This window comes from Delphinus delphis, chromosome 4 (genome assembly GCF_949987515.2).
Source record: "Delphinus delphis chromosome 4, mDelDel1.2, whole genome shotgun sequence".
Classification (NCBI taxonomy): Eukaryota; Metazoa; Chordata; class Mammalia; order Artiodactyla; family Delphinidae; genus Delphinus; species Delphinus delphis.
This window is the reverse complement of record NC_082686.1, coordinates 57,943,081-57,959,454: the sequence shown is the minus strand read 5'-3', so window position 1 is coordinate 57,959,454 and position 16,374 is coordinate 57,943,081. Positions and strand designations below refer to the sequence as shown.

Below are 16,374 nucleotides of genomic sequence, written 5' to 3'. Positions count from 1 at the left end.
CCACTATGTGCTCACAGGTCCCAGGGTCTTGGTGTAGTACATGTCTGTTGTTTGCTGGCTTTAATTATCCAGCTCAGACATAACCTAAGAGGCTTTTCCAGGTACATTTAGTCAGAATCAAATTATTTTCCCTCTATGTTGCTCGTTTTTACATTTTTATTAAAGTTGTATTTCATGGTGGGAAACATGTTCAATATAGTTTTGTATCCCTGCAGGACCTCGCACTTAAAACAGATTCACATATGCTTGTTAGATTGAACTGAAATTTATACTGTGGGAAATCAGGATGATCGTTTGGAATGAACGCAGAATATTAGACTGTATTTAGAAGCTCCCAGAGTAAGCCCGCAGAATTTCCCTGTTGACTGCATGCTTATGCCCCAGGACATAAACTAGGAAAAATAGCATTTGTCCTTTCTCTACCAACTGCACTCCATCTAAATACACACATTCTATGACTTTTTCTACATCATCCAACCATGCACATGGAGCCTCAGCTGACACCGAGGGTTAGCCCTTTGCGTTTACTTAGTTACCTCTCTTTCTAGATAAATGCTGGATATACAATTTGCACCAGATGCCTTTCTACTTCAGTGTAGTCATGATCCTGGAATGTAACATTCCAAAATGCAAAGGATCTGCTCCATGAACACATTTAACGCAGCGTTAGCATGGGATCAGAGACAACCAGCAAATAATATTTTTATGATAACTGAGAATCCCAATAATCACCTTTCTCATGAGGGTCATAACTGAATTAATTAGATTTTATAAAATTCCACATACAAGACATGGCTTTTGCTTTCCAGTGACTTAGATTAAACTAACTTTAGTTTGTCAAATTGTTTCCAGGGTTTAATGCAGGACTTGAAGTGGAAGCACTTTGCAGCTCCCCAGAGTTACTGAGTTCCATAAAGCAGGTTTCTACCCTCTTGGGCTCATCTTCACCATCTCTACTTTTTTAACTTTTTTCTAAAAGCCACATTATATCATGTCTGTTAAGAACAACTGGTTATCATTATGATTACTGCTGCCAGTTTAACAAGAAACTAAAGCACTAAAAAATGGATTGAGGGGATATTTATGTTCTCTTCTGACCTACAACAGTCATGACATAAAGAACTGTAGTTTATTCCTTAATAATGGGAGATTAGATGATTTCATCTCAGGCTTGCTGAATCCCACAGTGCCAGCAGTATGGAGTATGGATGTAAATTGGAGGAGTAAACAGATTTTGACATTTTAAAAGGGAATGCACAGTTGGAATTTGATCAGCACATTTGCCAATACAATGTTCCCTGTGAAAAGAAGTTTCTTTCAAAAAGTTCCTCAAGTTGTCTCAGTTATGATGCATTCTTTAAACTGAGAGCATGGCTTGAAGTTCCAGTAGAAGTTAAGGACTCACTCTCTCACTGTGTGACCTTAGGTGCAATCTCTCCATCCCTTATTTATCCTAAATATGTTGGCAGGATTCACAGATAATGTTAGTTTCTTTGAAGAAAACTGTTACATAGAGGATGTCTTATCAGTTATCTAGTCATTGATACTTAATGAGCTGCTCATTAACCAATCAGACAGCATGAGGTTTAGTGATCATCCATTTAATATGAGGCCAACGAATAGGACTGTGAGGGAAGGGGACAAAGAGAAATGAAACCATTCAATTATGTATTAGATATTTACTGAGTGCCTACGTTCTAGGCACTATACTAGATGCTAGGGATTTTTGAAATGAGTGATGCAGCTTTTTGCCCTGGAGAAGCTCAGCGTCACAGAAAAGACATAAGCTGACTGAAAGCTTTAACATTTGCTTGGAAAAACAGATTAGACACCCTTCAGATAAGATAAGTTCACTACAGATCAACTGACTAGCCAGCAAAAATCTGTACAGTAAAGCTTATTAAACTTTAGTCTTTTTAAACTTTTTTTGTCTTTTATTTTTTTATTATTATTCTTTTTAAAATTTTTATTTTATGTTGGAGTATTGTTGATTAGCAATGTTTTGTTGGTTTCAGGTGTACAGCAAAGTGATTCAATTATATATATATACATGTATCTGTTCTTTTTCAAATTCTTTTCCCACTTAGGTTATTACAGAATATTGAGCACAGGGAACTCTGCTCAATATTCTGTAAACTTTAGTCTTATTTATTACTATTAGACTTTACTATTCCCATTGATAGTGAATTTGTGATAATTAGGGTAGAAACGTTTCGCCCGTTGGTGGTATATATTAATAATGTAAACAAGGTATAGATACTGCATTTTCATTACAGTAATGCTTAGTGCAGCAGGTTTCTGACTTCCTGACATAATCTCCACTTTTAAATTCTTTTTCTAAGAACCACACTGTATCACATTTGTTAAGAACAATTGACTTATACTAATGATGGGTATAATGTCAGGCAGGAAGTCTTACATTTTGGAAACCAAACCCTAAAAGGGGGGAAAAAATGTGGTTTTTGACAGATGACAAGGAGACATTGTAGATTTTAGGACAATTTGAGAAAGTTCTCTTACAATATCTTTTGATCCTACTGACTATCCAAAAATATCTAGACAGTAAAAAATCATCAGTAGGTTGTATTTTAAGGCCTACTTGCAAGTCAATTATTTTGGATTTGGCACATCCTCAGAGAAATCTTTTTATATGAAGGTTCTAGTTTCCAAGACAGCCCACAAAAACCTATTCACTTGTAACATGAATGATCAACCATGCGAGTACAGTATTTCGCAGGTGGTATCGGCGGCTATGTTCACGGACAACTATTAGTTCTGTAAGAATTTTTAACTCTTGTGTTTTCATTTGCATGACGATATGAAAAATTAATATAGTCATATTCTGGATCACCTAAATAAACACCCTATTACATGATTCTCGAAAGTGTGTTTATGGTTATCTTTATAATTGTGTAAGACTTGTGTTATCAACTGATCTAACAGTGGTACTGGAGGTCTACTGTATATACTGGTTAAGAGCTGGCTGTCATTTGGCTGGCTTGCCTTGGAAAATTTCTCATAAAAATCCAGATTTCTGTTTTGTTTTGTTTTATTCTTTTAAGTCAGAAAATATGGCAACTATGGGCCTGTGGCAATAATAGAGCTGGGCAGTGACTGTTTCTTATTCAGCTCCTGCTTCTCTCATGCACATTTCCTCCCTATATTTGATAAGCATTAGAGTTTGTGCTTCCCAATCTAATCAATGTTATATTTTCCAGAATGGAGTAGTAAGGGTTCTGGGAAAAGGTAGTCTACACCTCTGCACATGTGTGTAAACAAGTGTGTGTGAGTAGGAGCTTCTGCGGGATGTGGCTCCTCTCGGGGGCACCATGCCACTTTTTTCTTTCTGTAATCACAGTTTAGTATATAGCTTGAAATATAAACTAACCTTGAGGAACTCATTTCTAAGCTCCTGCATTCACAGACCCAGAGGCTTGCTGAGTTGCAAGGAATCCTAGCGTCCTTCCTTCCCTGCCCTGGCTACTCCCCAACCTTCCACATAATGCCTGCCTCTCATCCAGCATGTTTCCTTCCCTATTATTACTTGTTATTCATTTTTACTTCATCAATATTTAAAGATCATTGCAGTTATTCACTGAAAAGGGCAACACTTACCACCAACCATGCGAAGGTGAGCTCAGATGAAATTTCTAAGGAGATATTTTGAAAGCACGGCATTTCCAGAGTCTGATTTATCTCTATTTCTATTGTATGGTTGCTTCTCCATTCATCCTGCGTAACTGTAACAAAACGTAAGGTAGAAAAGACATGGATCTGTGATTGGTTTGTAAAGTGCTTTTAATCCAAGAAATGAGAACAGTTTTAGTATAGAGATTCATCTATCCTCAGGGTACACCTATGAAGGGGACCCCACCCACAGTCCTTGTATAAATGGCAAAAGAGTCACTGAGAAGCACAGAGTTGTTTCTCACTGAAAAACTATAGGGAAACTACCCTAACAGAATCCAGCTCACAGCTTGTTATGTTCCTCTGCTTTAACCCCAAATTGGTGCTTTAGGCTTCAGATCACATTTCCTGGATCAGGTAGAAAATAAAACGTTATAACCTAGCCTCTAACTGTCTTTTTAAAAATTTTAATAGACAGTTACTTTTAGAGAACTTTTAAGTTCATAGCAAAATTGAGTGGAAAGTACAGAGTTTCCATATATCCCCTGCCCCACCCATGCACAGCCTCCCCCATTACTAACACTCCTAACCACAGTGTTGCCTTCGTTACAATCAATGAACCGACATCAAACACATCATCACCCAAAGGCCATAGTTTATTTATGTTAGGGTTCATTCTTGGTGTTGTACATTCCATGAATTTTGACAAATGTCTGACATGTATCCACTTTTGTAGTATCCTATAGAATAGTTTCACTGACCTAAAAATCCTCTGTGCTCTGCCTGTTCATACCTTCCTCCTACCAAACTCCTGACATATGCTGATCTTTTTACTGTTTTCATACCTAATTGTCATTTTAGAGCTTATAAATATTTCTCCAAAGAAGAAATGACACAGAAAAACACATAAGGAACTCCAAGGAAGCACCATTAATAAATTATTTTCATTTTAAAAGTGATATTAGATGAAGTTTTGTAGCCTCTCTTTTCAGGACGGTGAGATATATATATATATATATATATATATATATATATATATATACACACACACACACACACACACACATATATACATATGTAAGCAAACTATAATAATGTCAAAAATAACTTATAGGACTTCCCTCGTGGTGCAGTGGTTAAGAATCCGCCTGCCAATGCAGGGAACACGGGTTCCAGCCCTGAGCCGGGAAGATCCCACATGCTGCGGAGCAACTAAGCCCGTGCACCACAACTATTCAGCCTGAGCTCTAGAAGCTGTGAGCCACAGCTACTGAGCCTGCGCTCTAGAGCCCATGCTCAGCAACAAGGGAAGCCACCGCAATGAGAAGCCTGTGCACCACAGCGAAGACTAGCCCCCGCTCGCCCCAACTAGAGAAAGCCCACGCGCTGCAATAAAGACCTAACGCAGGGCTTCCCTGGTGGCGCAGTGGTTGAGAGTCCACCTGTCGATGCAGGGGACACGGGTTCGTGCCCTGGTCCGGGAAGATCCCGCATGCCGCGGAGCGGCTGGGCCCGTGAGCCATGGCCGCTGAGCCTGCGCGTCCGGAGCCTGTGCTCTGCAACAGGAGAGGCCACAACAGTGAGAGGCCCGCGTACCAAAAGACCCAATGCAGCCAAAAATAAATTTTAAAAAATAAATTTAAAAAATTTATAAATGAAAACAATTCTATCATCCTAATATCCTGAAAATCTTATTTCTTTTTTCTATATCTATACAAATCTTATTTGTATGCATGTATTTTTTTTTCATACTTTGCAATTTTATTAACCAAAAAGTGTTACCTATATTTTTACTTAAAATGTTTTGCATGATTCTTAAGCTACTTGTGGTTGAAATTCTTAGATGCTTTATGTCATATATACACATCATCATTTGTTTAGTAATTTTCAATTATTGAAGCATATGCTTTTTCAGTTTGGGTTTTTACCTTATTTAAACTATTACAATCTTTATAGCAAGGATCGTCCTTAAACTAACAGCTTTCTTCTGACCATTCAGCTACTTAAGATAAATTCCCTGAAGTATAACGAATGGATCATGGGGTATGAACATCCTCATTATTATCAACAGCACATTTTTTAAAAAAAAATTGGATATTTTGAAAGTTATACCTAGCCTTTAGAACTTCATTGTGTTTCAAGCTCTCATCAGTATCAGCTGTCCTCTTCACTGATAACTCTCTCCTCCCCCCCCTTCCTTAACTGAAGCCAGGCCTTCCCATTGGGGCCCATCGTCCCCGCATCATTCTCAGACAGTGGTTGTTTGTTTCCTTATACCCTTATTTCCTCAAGATCAGGAGATGGGATCAGTGCCTTCTTTGCTTTCTACTGCTGCTTCAAAATATTACTCCAACCCCATAATTTAAAAAACAAAACAAAACAATAAAACCCTTGTCTTTTATGGTTAAAGGCATTTAACAGTACTTCCAAATGGAGTTACTTGTATATCACTACGAAACTTTTTTTGCCATGTTTGCATACCACCATTAATATTATTGATTTTATTTTTGAGATTATTGTAATTTTTTGACTTATATCAGTTTATTTTAAAAAAAATTTTTAATGAGAGAAATTTTATTTTATTATTTTATTTTATTTATTTTTTTGGCTGCGTAGGGTCTTCATTGCTGCACGCGGGCTTTTCTCTAGTTGCGGCAAGCGGGGGCTACCCTTCGTTGAGGTGCACAGCTGTGGCACGTGGGCTTAGTAGTTGTGGCTCACGGGCTCTAGAGCGCAAGCTCAGTAGTTGTGGTGCACAGGCTTAGCTGCTCCGCGGCATGTGGGATCTTCCTGGACCAGGGCTCGAACCCGTGTCCCCTCCATTGGCAGGCGGATCCTTAACCACTGCACCACCAGGGAAGAACCTATCAGTTTATTTTAAACAGAGACTGACCTAGGCACAGATTTGTGTAGTTTATGAAATCCACTTGGTACATTAACTCTATTTTAATGTGCATTACCCAAATACATAAGTATTAAATTTTTTGTAAAGTTTGTCCAGATTCTGGGAAGTTGGAAATACAAGTGGCATAACTTTTTGAATATTCCTGAAATTCCTAATAAAAACAGACTAACTAGAGTAGCAAAACGAAACACAATATCTACAGCAATATCTACAGGAACACTAAATAACAATATATCACCATTAATATGTGGAGACAAACCACTAGACCACTGTGATATCAGCAACTGTGCAAAAAGAAACAGGAAAATCAGCTGGGCTCCTGATGGCCCTTAGAACTAGAGAACTCTCCCCCTGCCCCAGAAAAAAACCAACAGGCAATCACTGGGAAAGAAGGCAGACTAATCTGAGAATAGCAGCAGAAATGCAGAAAGAAGTATGTAGGCACCAAATTACCAGAGCCTTCTAGGGAAAGAAGAAAAGGCTTGTCAGTGCTAGAGCAGAGGGGACTCTTCAGACATATCCCATACTGAGAAGAAACCCCTGGGAGTAGAATCCAAATTAAACAGGACAGGCCCAACAGGAGAAAGCAAAGAGGCAATTTAGATAAAAGTGAGGGATAGGAGGAAAGGAAGTACATCTCACAAAGTACAGTGGCATATAATTTACCTTGAACATAACAGAAGAGAGAGCTCTAGAGAAACTGAAGACTCTAGAAAAGATAGCCTGGCCCACTCTTCCATGATAAAAATCAAAATCCATTTAACTTAAACATACTTAGATCGAGCAATAGAAAAGAAATGGGGTAGAATCACATGTAAAGATACCATAAGAAAAAAAAAGAGAGAACTAAGTAACATTCCTACAACAATAACAGCATATTAGAAAGACATGACTTCAAAATAAATAAAAACTACAGCCTACTTATTCAAAATGAGCTAAAAGAAATAAAGAAAATGATATAAGCTATGAAAAAATTTAGAAAGACTAATAAATGAGTCAATTGGAGAGAAGAAAGTTTATAAAAGATAAGTGAGAGAATTCAGGAAAGAGTTGGAAATAATAAGTTTTGAAAATCATTTCAGAAATTAAGAGCAAACTAGAACAAAACCAAGAATATATTAACACAAAAGCTAATGCATTAAAAGAAATTTAAAAAATAGAATGAGGGAAATTTTTAAATGAAATGAGTTAATAAATAATGAATTTTAAAAGGAAAAAGAGGTAAAAGGGATTCAAAGAAAGAGACAGGCAAAGAAGATAAAAAGTATGTTTAATAGAAGATACTCAAGGAAATAAACAACAGACAGAAAAAATACTGAAAATTATAACTCAAGTACAATTTCTTAAAATAAAGTGACTAGAAAATACATATTAAAAGATTATATTGCAAAAGTAGGAAAATAGTCTCAGAATGGACATTAAGCATTTTCTTATAAAAGTATTAAACAAAGTCAGTTCTGGGGAAAGAAAATCAAATTGTTATTAACTTTTGGACAGCAAATCTTTATGTCAGAAAATAATATAGTAACATATCGAATATACTCAAGGAAAGAAAATATGAGTTAAGGATATTACATTCAGTCTTTAATATGAAGACTATAAAAATCATGTTAGAGTCATGCAAGAACTCAGGGAATATTGCCCCATGAACATTTCCTGAGGATTCTCCAATAGAATATACTTCAAACTGAAGAGACATTCACATAAAGGCTAGGGGTAAGTGTTGAAATATATATTTACCTTTAGCACTAAGAATAAATAATTGTTATAAGAGAGTAGTAATGAATATGTATTTTTAAATAAAGATACAATATAAGTATCAAAAACGCAGATGAGGCGGGGATTGAGGGGCTGACTCCTGGTTTTGCGGGCATGAAGATGTCAGTGAAAAAAAGATATGTATAAAACTGAGCAAATGTGTTAAAAAAATCACAATTTTCAGGGCCCTGGAAATTGACCAAAGACAAACATTTAATTGGGAAGCATTTCCTCCTGAAAAACCACTAGAGTTTCAATAAGAACAGTAGGAGTCTTTAGCCTTCTTGCTTAGGGATCCTTCTATCCCCTTTCCTGACTAGGTCGGTGAGAAAGGTAGTTTCACCGTCTTAGAGCTGGCTACAAAACCCAGCAGCTTTTCTTCCAAAAGGGGAAGACTTAAATTAGGTCTAAGCATGAAAATCCTTCACTTTGTCAGCTAACAGGGACAAACTTGGTAGGAAACAGAAAAACTGACGCTTGGTTAGCCTGGGTTTGCAGTCTCATTTGGGATGAGGGGCAGACCAGATAGACAGTTAACATGGAGATTCTAGAAATCAGAGAGTCATATAATAGCTGACATAAATTCTCTACATATCTCAGGCTGACTGGGAAAATATACACATGAGTCGGGGGGACCTGAGAGAGCCCAGTGAAAAGTGAAAGCCAAGGGAGGTACTACTGTTGCAATTTTGAAGGCACTCCCTAACCCCGCCTCCACAGACATCTATGTGTAGAGGGTGGAAGCCTATTGGGCTTGAGGTATTTGAGCACAATTTTTGCCAAATTCATTTGTGGACCAACAAAGGGGCTTTGCCAATGTAGGGGCAACTCCTTGGAAGCCAAACTAAAGACGTAAGAATTATAGTAAAAAGCTAAGCAGAGATTTCAATGGTCACACACTGCAAAGGAGACAGATTTTGCAATTTAAATATGGGTAAGTTACTAAAATTTTGAAAAACCCACAGAATCTAGAGTTGTCGCATTATGGGTTTTTTGTTTTTGTTTTTACGTTTAGCTTTCAACAAAAAATGAGGACATATGAAGGAAACAGGAAAGTGTGATCCGTACTCAAGAAAAAAGCAGTTCATTGAAACTGACTCTGAGCAGATCCTACATTGGATTTAACAGACTTCAAAGCAGCTATTAAAAGTATGTTCAAAGGATTAAGCAAAATATGATGGCAATGACTCAATACATAGGGAATTTTAGTGAGGATAAAATGAACCAGATGGTTGTTCTAGAGTTGAAAAGTCAATAATAAAAATAAAAAATTCACTGGGAATTCTCAACAGCCAATTTGAGATGGCAGAAGAAAAAAATCACTATGTCTGAATAATGATTAATATAAATTATCTAATCTGAATAGCAGAGAGAAAGAGGATTGAAGGAAAACAAAGAGTTTCAGAGCCATATAGGACAATATCAAGTGTCCTAACATATATGTAATTAGAGTCATAGAAGGAGAGATGAAACAGAGGGGGACAGAACAAATATTTGAAGAAACAAAGACCAAAAACTTCATATTTGATTTTTTAAAAATTTCCCCAAATTAATCTACACATTCAAGAACTTTAAAACCTTAATACGATAAATACAAAGAAACACCCAACTAGGCATGTCATAATCAAACTGCTGAAAGCCAAAACAAAGAAAAAAGTAGGAAAGCAGTGATTGAAATCAGTAAGGAAAAAGCCCCAAACTTATCACATGCAGGGACCAATAATAGAATTAATGGCTCTCGTCTCACTAGAAACAATGGAGATCAGAAGACATATTCAAAATACTGAAAGAAAAAACAGTCCACTAAGAATTCTACAGTCATTGAAAATATCATTCAAAAGTAAAAATGAAAAAAAGAAAAACCAGAATTCATGGCAAGTAGATTCGCTTTATATGAAATTCTAAAGTAAGTCCTTCAGGCTGAAAGAAAATGACACCAAATAGTAACTTCACTCCATGGGATGGAAAGAAGAGCATAGGAAATGGTAAATATATGGGTCAATATAAAATATATACATTATTTTTCTTTTTTCTTCTCAATTTCTTTAAGAACGTGAAATTCTTTAAACCATTAATTGCGGCACTGTTCTGTTGGGTATGTTATAGGAGATCATTCATGTGTCTGTTTTTTGTCTACTTTTTCTTTTTCACAACTTACTCCAGCACATCCTTTCCTTTTGCTATTATTGTCAATAATAACACAATATATATTCTTTATATATGTAATACATATAATAAACTGCATATATAGAAAAAATAGAAACATTGGAGTTAGCTAACAAGGACATTAACTCTTTTTACATATTCAAGAATAGAGAAAAAGATGAAGGAACTACATGAAAAGATGAACAATTTCATCAAAGAATTAAAAATCTAAAAAAACCAATAACTAAAAATATAACATCAGAAATTAAGAATGAATTTGATGAGATTGAAAACTTACTGGATACCAAGAAAAATAAGATTCGTGAATTGGAAAATAGGTCAATAGAAAATTTCTAAACTGAACCACAGGAAGGAAAAAAGTAGGAAATACAGAAAGAAAAGTATTAGAAATCATAAAAAAATATATTTAGTTACAATTTTTAACACTAGAAACCTAACATCACAAATTTAAATGCTAATTTAAAAAAACATCCAAGTGTGAGAAATAACATGAGTGAATTTCTGTATAATCTGGGAATGGGGAAAACGTTTCTTAACTATGACTCAAAATTAGAACCAATAAGGAAAAAAAAGTGATATATTTTATGTCATAAATGTAAGAATTATGCTGCATTGGAAACAGTAGGATAAGAAAGTATGGACAGAGGACAAACTGAGAAAATATTTGCAATTTATATTATAAATGGTTAATAGATTTTATATGTGGGACATTTTCAGCCTAATAAGGATAATAATTATAATGAATTAAAACTCATTAGTATGTTTAAATTCATATAAATTCTTGATACTTAACACAAATACTTATTTGTGACCTAAGAATGCTAGTGAACCAACTCATTTTTAAATCTGGTAAATAAAGGGAAAGAACCAAGTGTCTATTCTGCTTTTCTTATACAAATTGTACATGTAGTAAATAATTGGTTCATGGGAGGAATTTCTCTTTATAAGAATACTTCAGCTGATAAATGAAGGAATGATAGAATTAGAACATCACTCTTTGGCAGCCCATAATGAACGAATGGATCTAGGCAATACCCATCAGTGGCTGTTAACATCACACAATCAGACATTATGTAGCTCTGATGTAACTACACAACATCATCTATGAAATACTCTTGCCAGAAAATAAAAATAAATGTGATCAAATCTGTATACCTAACTAAAAGGTGAAAGAGGAACATGGAGATACCATGAGATGTGAAAAGCAAAACCCAGGCTGTGGGTAATTCTACAGGACAAATAATCAAATTTGCTCAACAAATGCATTGGAAAAGAAAAATAAGAAATGTAAGACAGCCTTCAGATTAAAAGGGAACAGACTGGTCAGAGGCAGGTGGTGGGGAGTAGGCAAAATGAGTGAAAGTGGGCAAAAGGTACAAGCTTCCAGTTATAAAATAAATAAATTCTGGGGATGTATTGTACAGCATGGTAACTAAAGTTAAAAATGTGTTTAAAAGGGCTTCCCTGGTGGCAGAGTGGTTGAGAGTCCTCCAGCCGATGCAGGGGACACGGGTTCGTGCCCGGGTCCGGGAAGATCCCACGTGCCGCGGAGCGGCTGGGCCCGTGAGCCATGGCTGATGAGCCTGCGCGTCTGGAGCCTATGCTCCGCAACGGGAGAGGCCACAACAGTGAGAGGCCCGTGTACCGCAAAAAAAAAAATAAAAGTGTTTAAAAGTTGCTAAAAGAGCACATCTTAAGGGTTCTCATCATAAGAAAAAAATTTTAACTGTGTGAAGTGATGGATGTTAACGGAACTTACTGTGGTGATCATTTTACAATATATACATATATCAAATCATCATGTTGTATACCTAAAATGAATACAATATGTCAATTATATCTCAATAAAACTGGGAAAAAAGGTCAAAGAACACACTATGCCTTTAGACAGGGTAGTAGCATGTAGTTAGACTGAGATTATCAAGATTATATTATCCAGATTATTCCATTCTATTACCGGTACTATTACTCTGTTATTATAGTCTATACTACTTCTATTACCACACCTCCTCCTCCTCCTACTACCTTTCCTCCTTCTTCTCCTACTACTGCTTCTAACAACAACATTAACCGCCCCCAAGGCTTTTGTTGTAATCTGGGAAATTAAAGCCATATTGTACTTTTTAGAACTAATCCTAACAACTACACATTTCAGACACATTAAAGTCTCACAGTCTGAAGCACTGTGGGATCCAGTAGCGTCAAATGATGGAAACCTGGATGACAATAACCCAAGGCTTGACTCAGAGAACTGCGTTTCTTGGAATAACCCTAAAACTAACCTAAAAGGAAACCCTGTCAAGTGAAAAGGAAAAAAGAAGCAAATGCCAAACAGTGTGTTACATTTCTACCCTCATCCACAGCCTCAGAGCACTAGCTCACACAAAGGAACAAGGTATAGTGAAGAGAAGAGTCCCTTCTCAGCTAGGCACTCCAGGAACATGGGGACAGGATTTAGACACACTGTTTTGTGAGCAGGCAGGGAGGAGAATGACTCTACAGACAACAGAAAGGAAACAGAAAGCGGTCCCAACCACCTCTGGTCCCTCAGCATTTTCATGTTTAGATTCTCATACACCACTTCAATTTGCATTTGTTCGTGTATTGCACATACTTGCACTCGTGTGTGCTTTGCTTACCCAACCAGCCTGTAAACCTGAAGATCTCCCAGGGTTGTGAGAGGGAAATGGCAAGAGAGAGAGAAGAAGGAGTGAAGATCAAAAGAATAAAGGGGAAAAAGATGTCGTGAGGGGGGATCTGACAGGGCTTTTGAGTGACAACTGCCCGTCTCAGTATCTGCCCCTTAGTTTTATACCAGGCTTATATTTTTGATCACTCTGTGGTGAAAGAGTTCTTTCCCTTTCTGTTTTTCTCTTTTCTATTTTTCTCCCTTTGTACCCAAATACACAATACCAGAACCATTTCTCTAACATCGAGGCCATTGTTTTTTCCGTCTGGTCCGGCAGATCAAGAGCAAAGTTACAGTCAGAAGACTGGGAAACTGACAACCACAAAGCATGTATACTTGGCTTCTGCCTCCCCAGTGATTTGCAGTTTTTAGTAGTTACAAGCTTGGCCCTTTATTTTAAGAAATACACTTTCCCTCAAAGGCAACACCACTCTCCTTTCTGAATGACACTGTACCTCTTCTCCACTGCTGTCTTTATGTTGAGCCATTCCCACCTCCTATTTCCTATACGGCACATGAATCCATGTTGTCAATTCTCCATGGAATAAACACTAGGTCCTCACATACGCAGTAGCATAATTTACAGTTTTAGGAAGAAGACCCAAAATCTTTGTCTAAAGCCAAGGTCAGTGTGTACTTGTGCTAATGTGTGGCACATGTTTTGTTGGGCCCCATATCAGGCAGACACAAAAAGAGAGGGCGGAAGACTCATTTTTAATGAGACCTGAGATACAGAGTTCACTCATTATTATTTCTACTATTCATAATGAAAAGTACCATTTTCCAAACTCTTACTCTTGGGCAGGAACTATGCTAAGTGCTTTACACAGATTATCTCATCTAATCGTCAAAATAATGGTACCTGTGAAGGAGTTCCTATAATTATCCGTATTTGTTATATCAGGAAACAAAAACTTAGGGACTTAGAAGAACCCGGCGAAGATGAAATATCTAGTGAATGACAGAGCCAACATTCAAATCCAGGCCACCTGATGCCAAAATATATGTAGGTAAACACTGTTCTATACAGGTCTTCTCATTTCTCTTCACTCAACCCCCACCATCCCAACCTATCCCCAAATGAAGTATTTTTTCCTGGAAAACAGCAATGGGAATGGGGCATTGTTAAGGTAGAGGTAGAAGAGATCCTGCTCTATAGCTGGACTGCCCAACACCAGGCATGGTCTTACCTCTTGAGAAGTGGAGAGGAAGTAATAAACCCATACCTGTTGTTCGTCCTGGGCAGCCCCATGCCTTCTTTAGCATAGCGTTCATGAGTTAGTTTTTGCTGTGCTTTTTTCATATAACACCAGGTCACTTTGCCCCGAGTTAAAAACATTCCATTTCCAGTGCATTTTCCATTTGGCTTTCGTTTTCATCTTTTCCGTTAGTATAAACGGAGATCATTTATTTTAGGACCAACTAATTTAGGGTAGGCATTACTGTCAGCATTTTCCAGATGGGCTCAGAGAATGTACATGCCAGGCCCCAGATGAAATTCTTTTCTAGCCAGAAAGGTACTAGAACTTTAACCTAGGATTCCTGCCTCCAAAGGCAGCCTTCTAAAGCAAGAATGAGCGAATGCTACACATCCAGCAGCCTCCTCGGTACCTTTCCCTGCCTTATACTAAATATATCCAAAGCCACTTTGATAAGCCCCCCCCGCAAAACCTTGCCTTATACTAAATATATCCAAAGCCACTTTGATAAGCCCCCCCCGCAAAACCTTGCCTTATACTAAATATATCCAAAGCCACTTTGATAAGCCCCCCCCGCAAAACCTTGCCTTATACTAAATATATCCAAAGCCACTTTGATAAGCCCCCCCCCCGCAAAACCTTGCCTTATACTAAATATATCCAAAGCCACTTTGATAAGCCCCCCCCCGCAAAACCTTGCCTTATACTAAATATATCCAAAGCCACTTTGATAAGCCCCCCCTGCAAAACCTTGCCTTATACTAAATATATCCAAAGCCACTTTGATAAGCCCCCCCCGCAAAACCTTGCCTTATACTAAATATATCCAAAGCCACTTTGATAAGCCCCCCCCGCAAAACCTTGCCTTATACTAAATATATCCAAAGCCACTTTGATAAGCCCCCCCCCCGCAAAACCTTGCCTTATACTAAATATATCCAAAGCCACTTTGATAAGCCCCCCCCCGCAAAACCTTGCCTTATACTAAATATATCCAAAGCCACTTTGATAAGCCCCCCCCGCAAAACCTTGCCTTATACTAAATATATCCAAAGCCACTTTGATAAGCCCCCCCCCGCAAAACCTTGCCTTATACTAAATATATCCAAAGCCACTTTGATAAGCCCCCCCCCCGCAAAACCTTGCCTTATACTAAATATATCCAAAGCCACTTTGATAAGCCCCCCCCCCGCAAAACCTTGCCTTATACTAAATATATCCAAAGCCACTTTGATAAGCCCCCCCCCCGCAAAACCTTGCCTTATACTAAATATATCCAAAGCCACTTTGATAAGCCCCCCCCCAAACTGCTCTGATTCCTTTGCCTCCATCTCAGTGAATGGCACCACCATTCAGGTGTGCTTTCCAGACACATGCATGATTTTTCTCTCCCTCACTCATACTGCCATTGTTCTAGATCCACTCTATTACCAAGTCCTGCCTGTCTAACGCTCAAAGCTCAAATTCGTCATCTTCTTTCTACATCTACCCAAACTATCACTCTGTCTCCTCTGGGCTACTGGTCTCCTAACTTGTCTCCACCTTCTCCTTCTCATGCCCCTTCACTTCATTCTCATACTGAAGCCAGCACCAGCTTTTTATAACACAAATTCAATCAGGCTCTAAATGTCATGCCATCCTTTGGTTGAAAATACTTTGACGTCTTCCCAAGGCACTTAGATAAAAATCCAAACCTCAAACATGGCTGACAAAGTTCAGCATGATCTGGTCCTCACCGTATCTCCCACCTCATCCCTTAATTCTGTACCGAAGTCCCACTGGCATCTTCCTATGTCCTCAAACACTACACAGCCCTTCATATCAGCTGTTCCTTGTCTCTGGATCACTCACGAACCTTCCACCTCCCAAATGGTGTTAATATCTACTAATCTTCAGACCTCAGCTCAGGTGTTGCTTTCTCAGAGTCAGTTTTCCTGACTTCTATTATATTCTCACAAAACCGCTGTAGTCTTTACCACTTATCACTGGTGCAATTTTACATGTATTCTGGCACATGGCTGGCTCAGAAC

At 37.8% G+C, this 16,374-nt stretch overlaps 1 protein-coding gene across 1 annotated transcript in view; it reads right to left on the bottom strand.

The window, feature by feature from the left end:
• CD96 (CD96 molecule) overlaps positions 1–16,374 on the bottom strand; it is an 86,094-nt gene that overhangs the window by 66,938 nt on the left and 2,782 nt on the right. Inside the window, 1 exon segment of the mRNA XM_060010133.1 lies at positions 3,616–3,740. Coding sequence (XP_059866116.1) covers positions 3,616–3,740 — 125 coding nt within the window.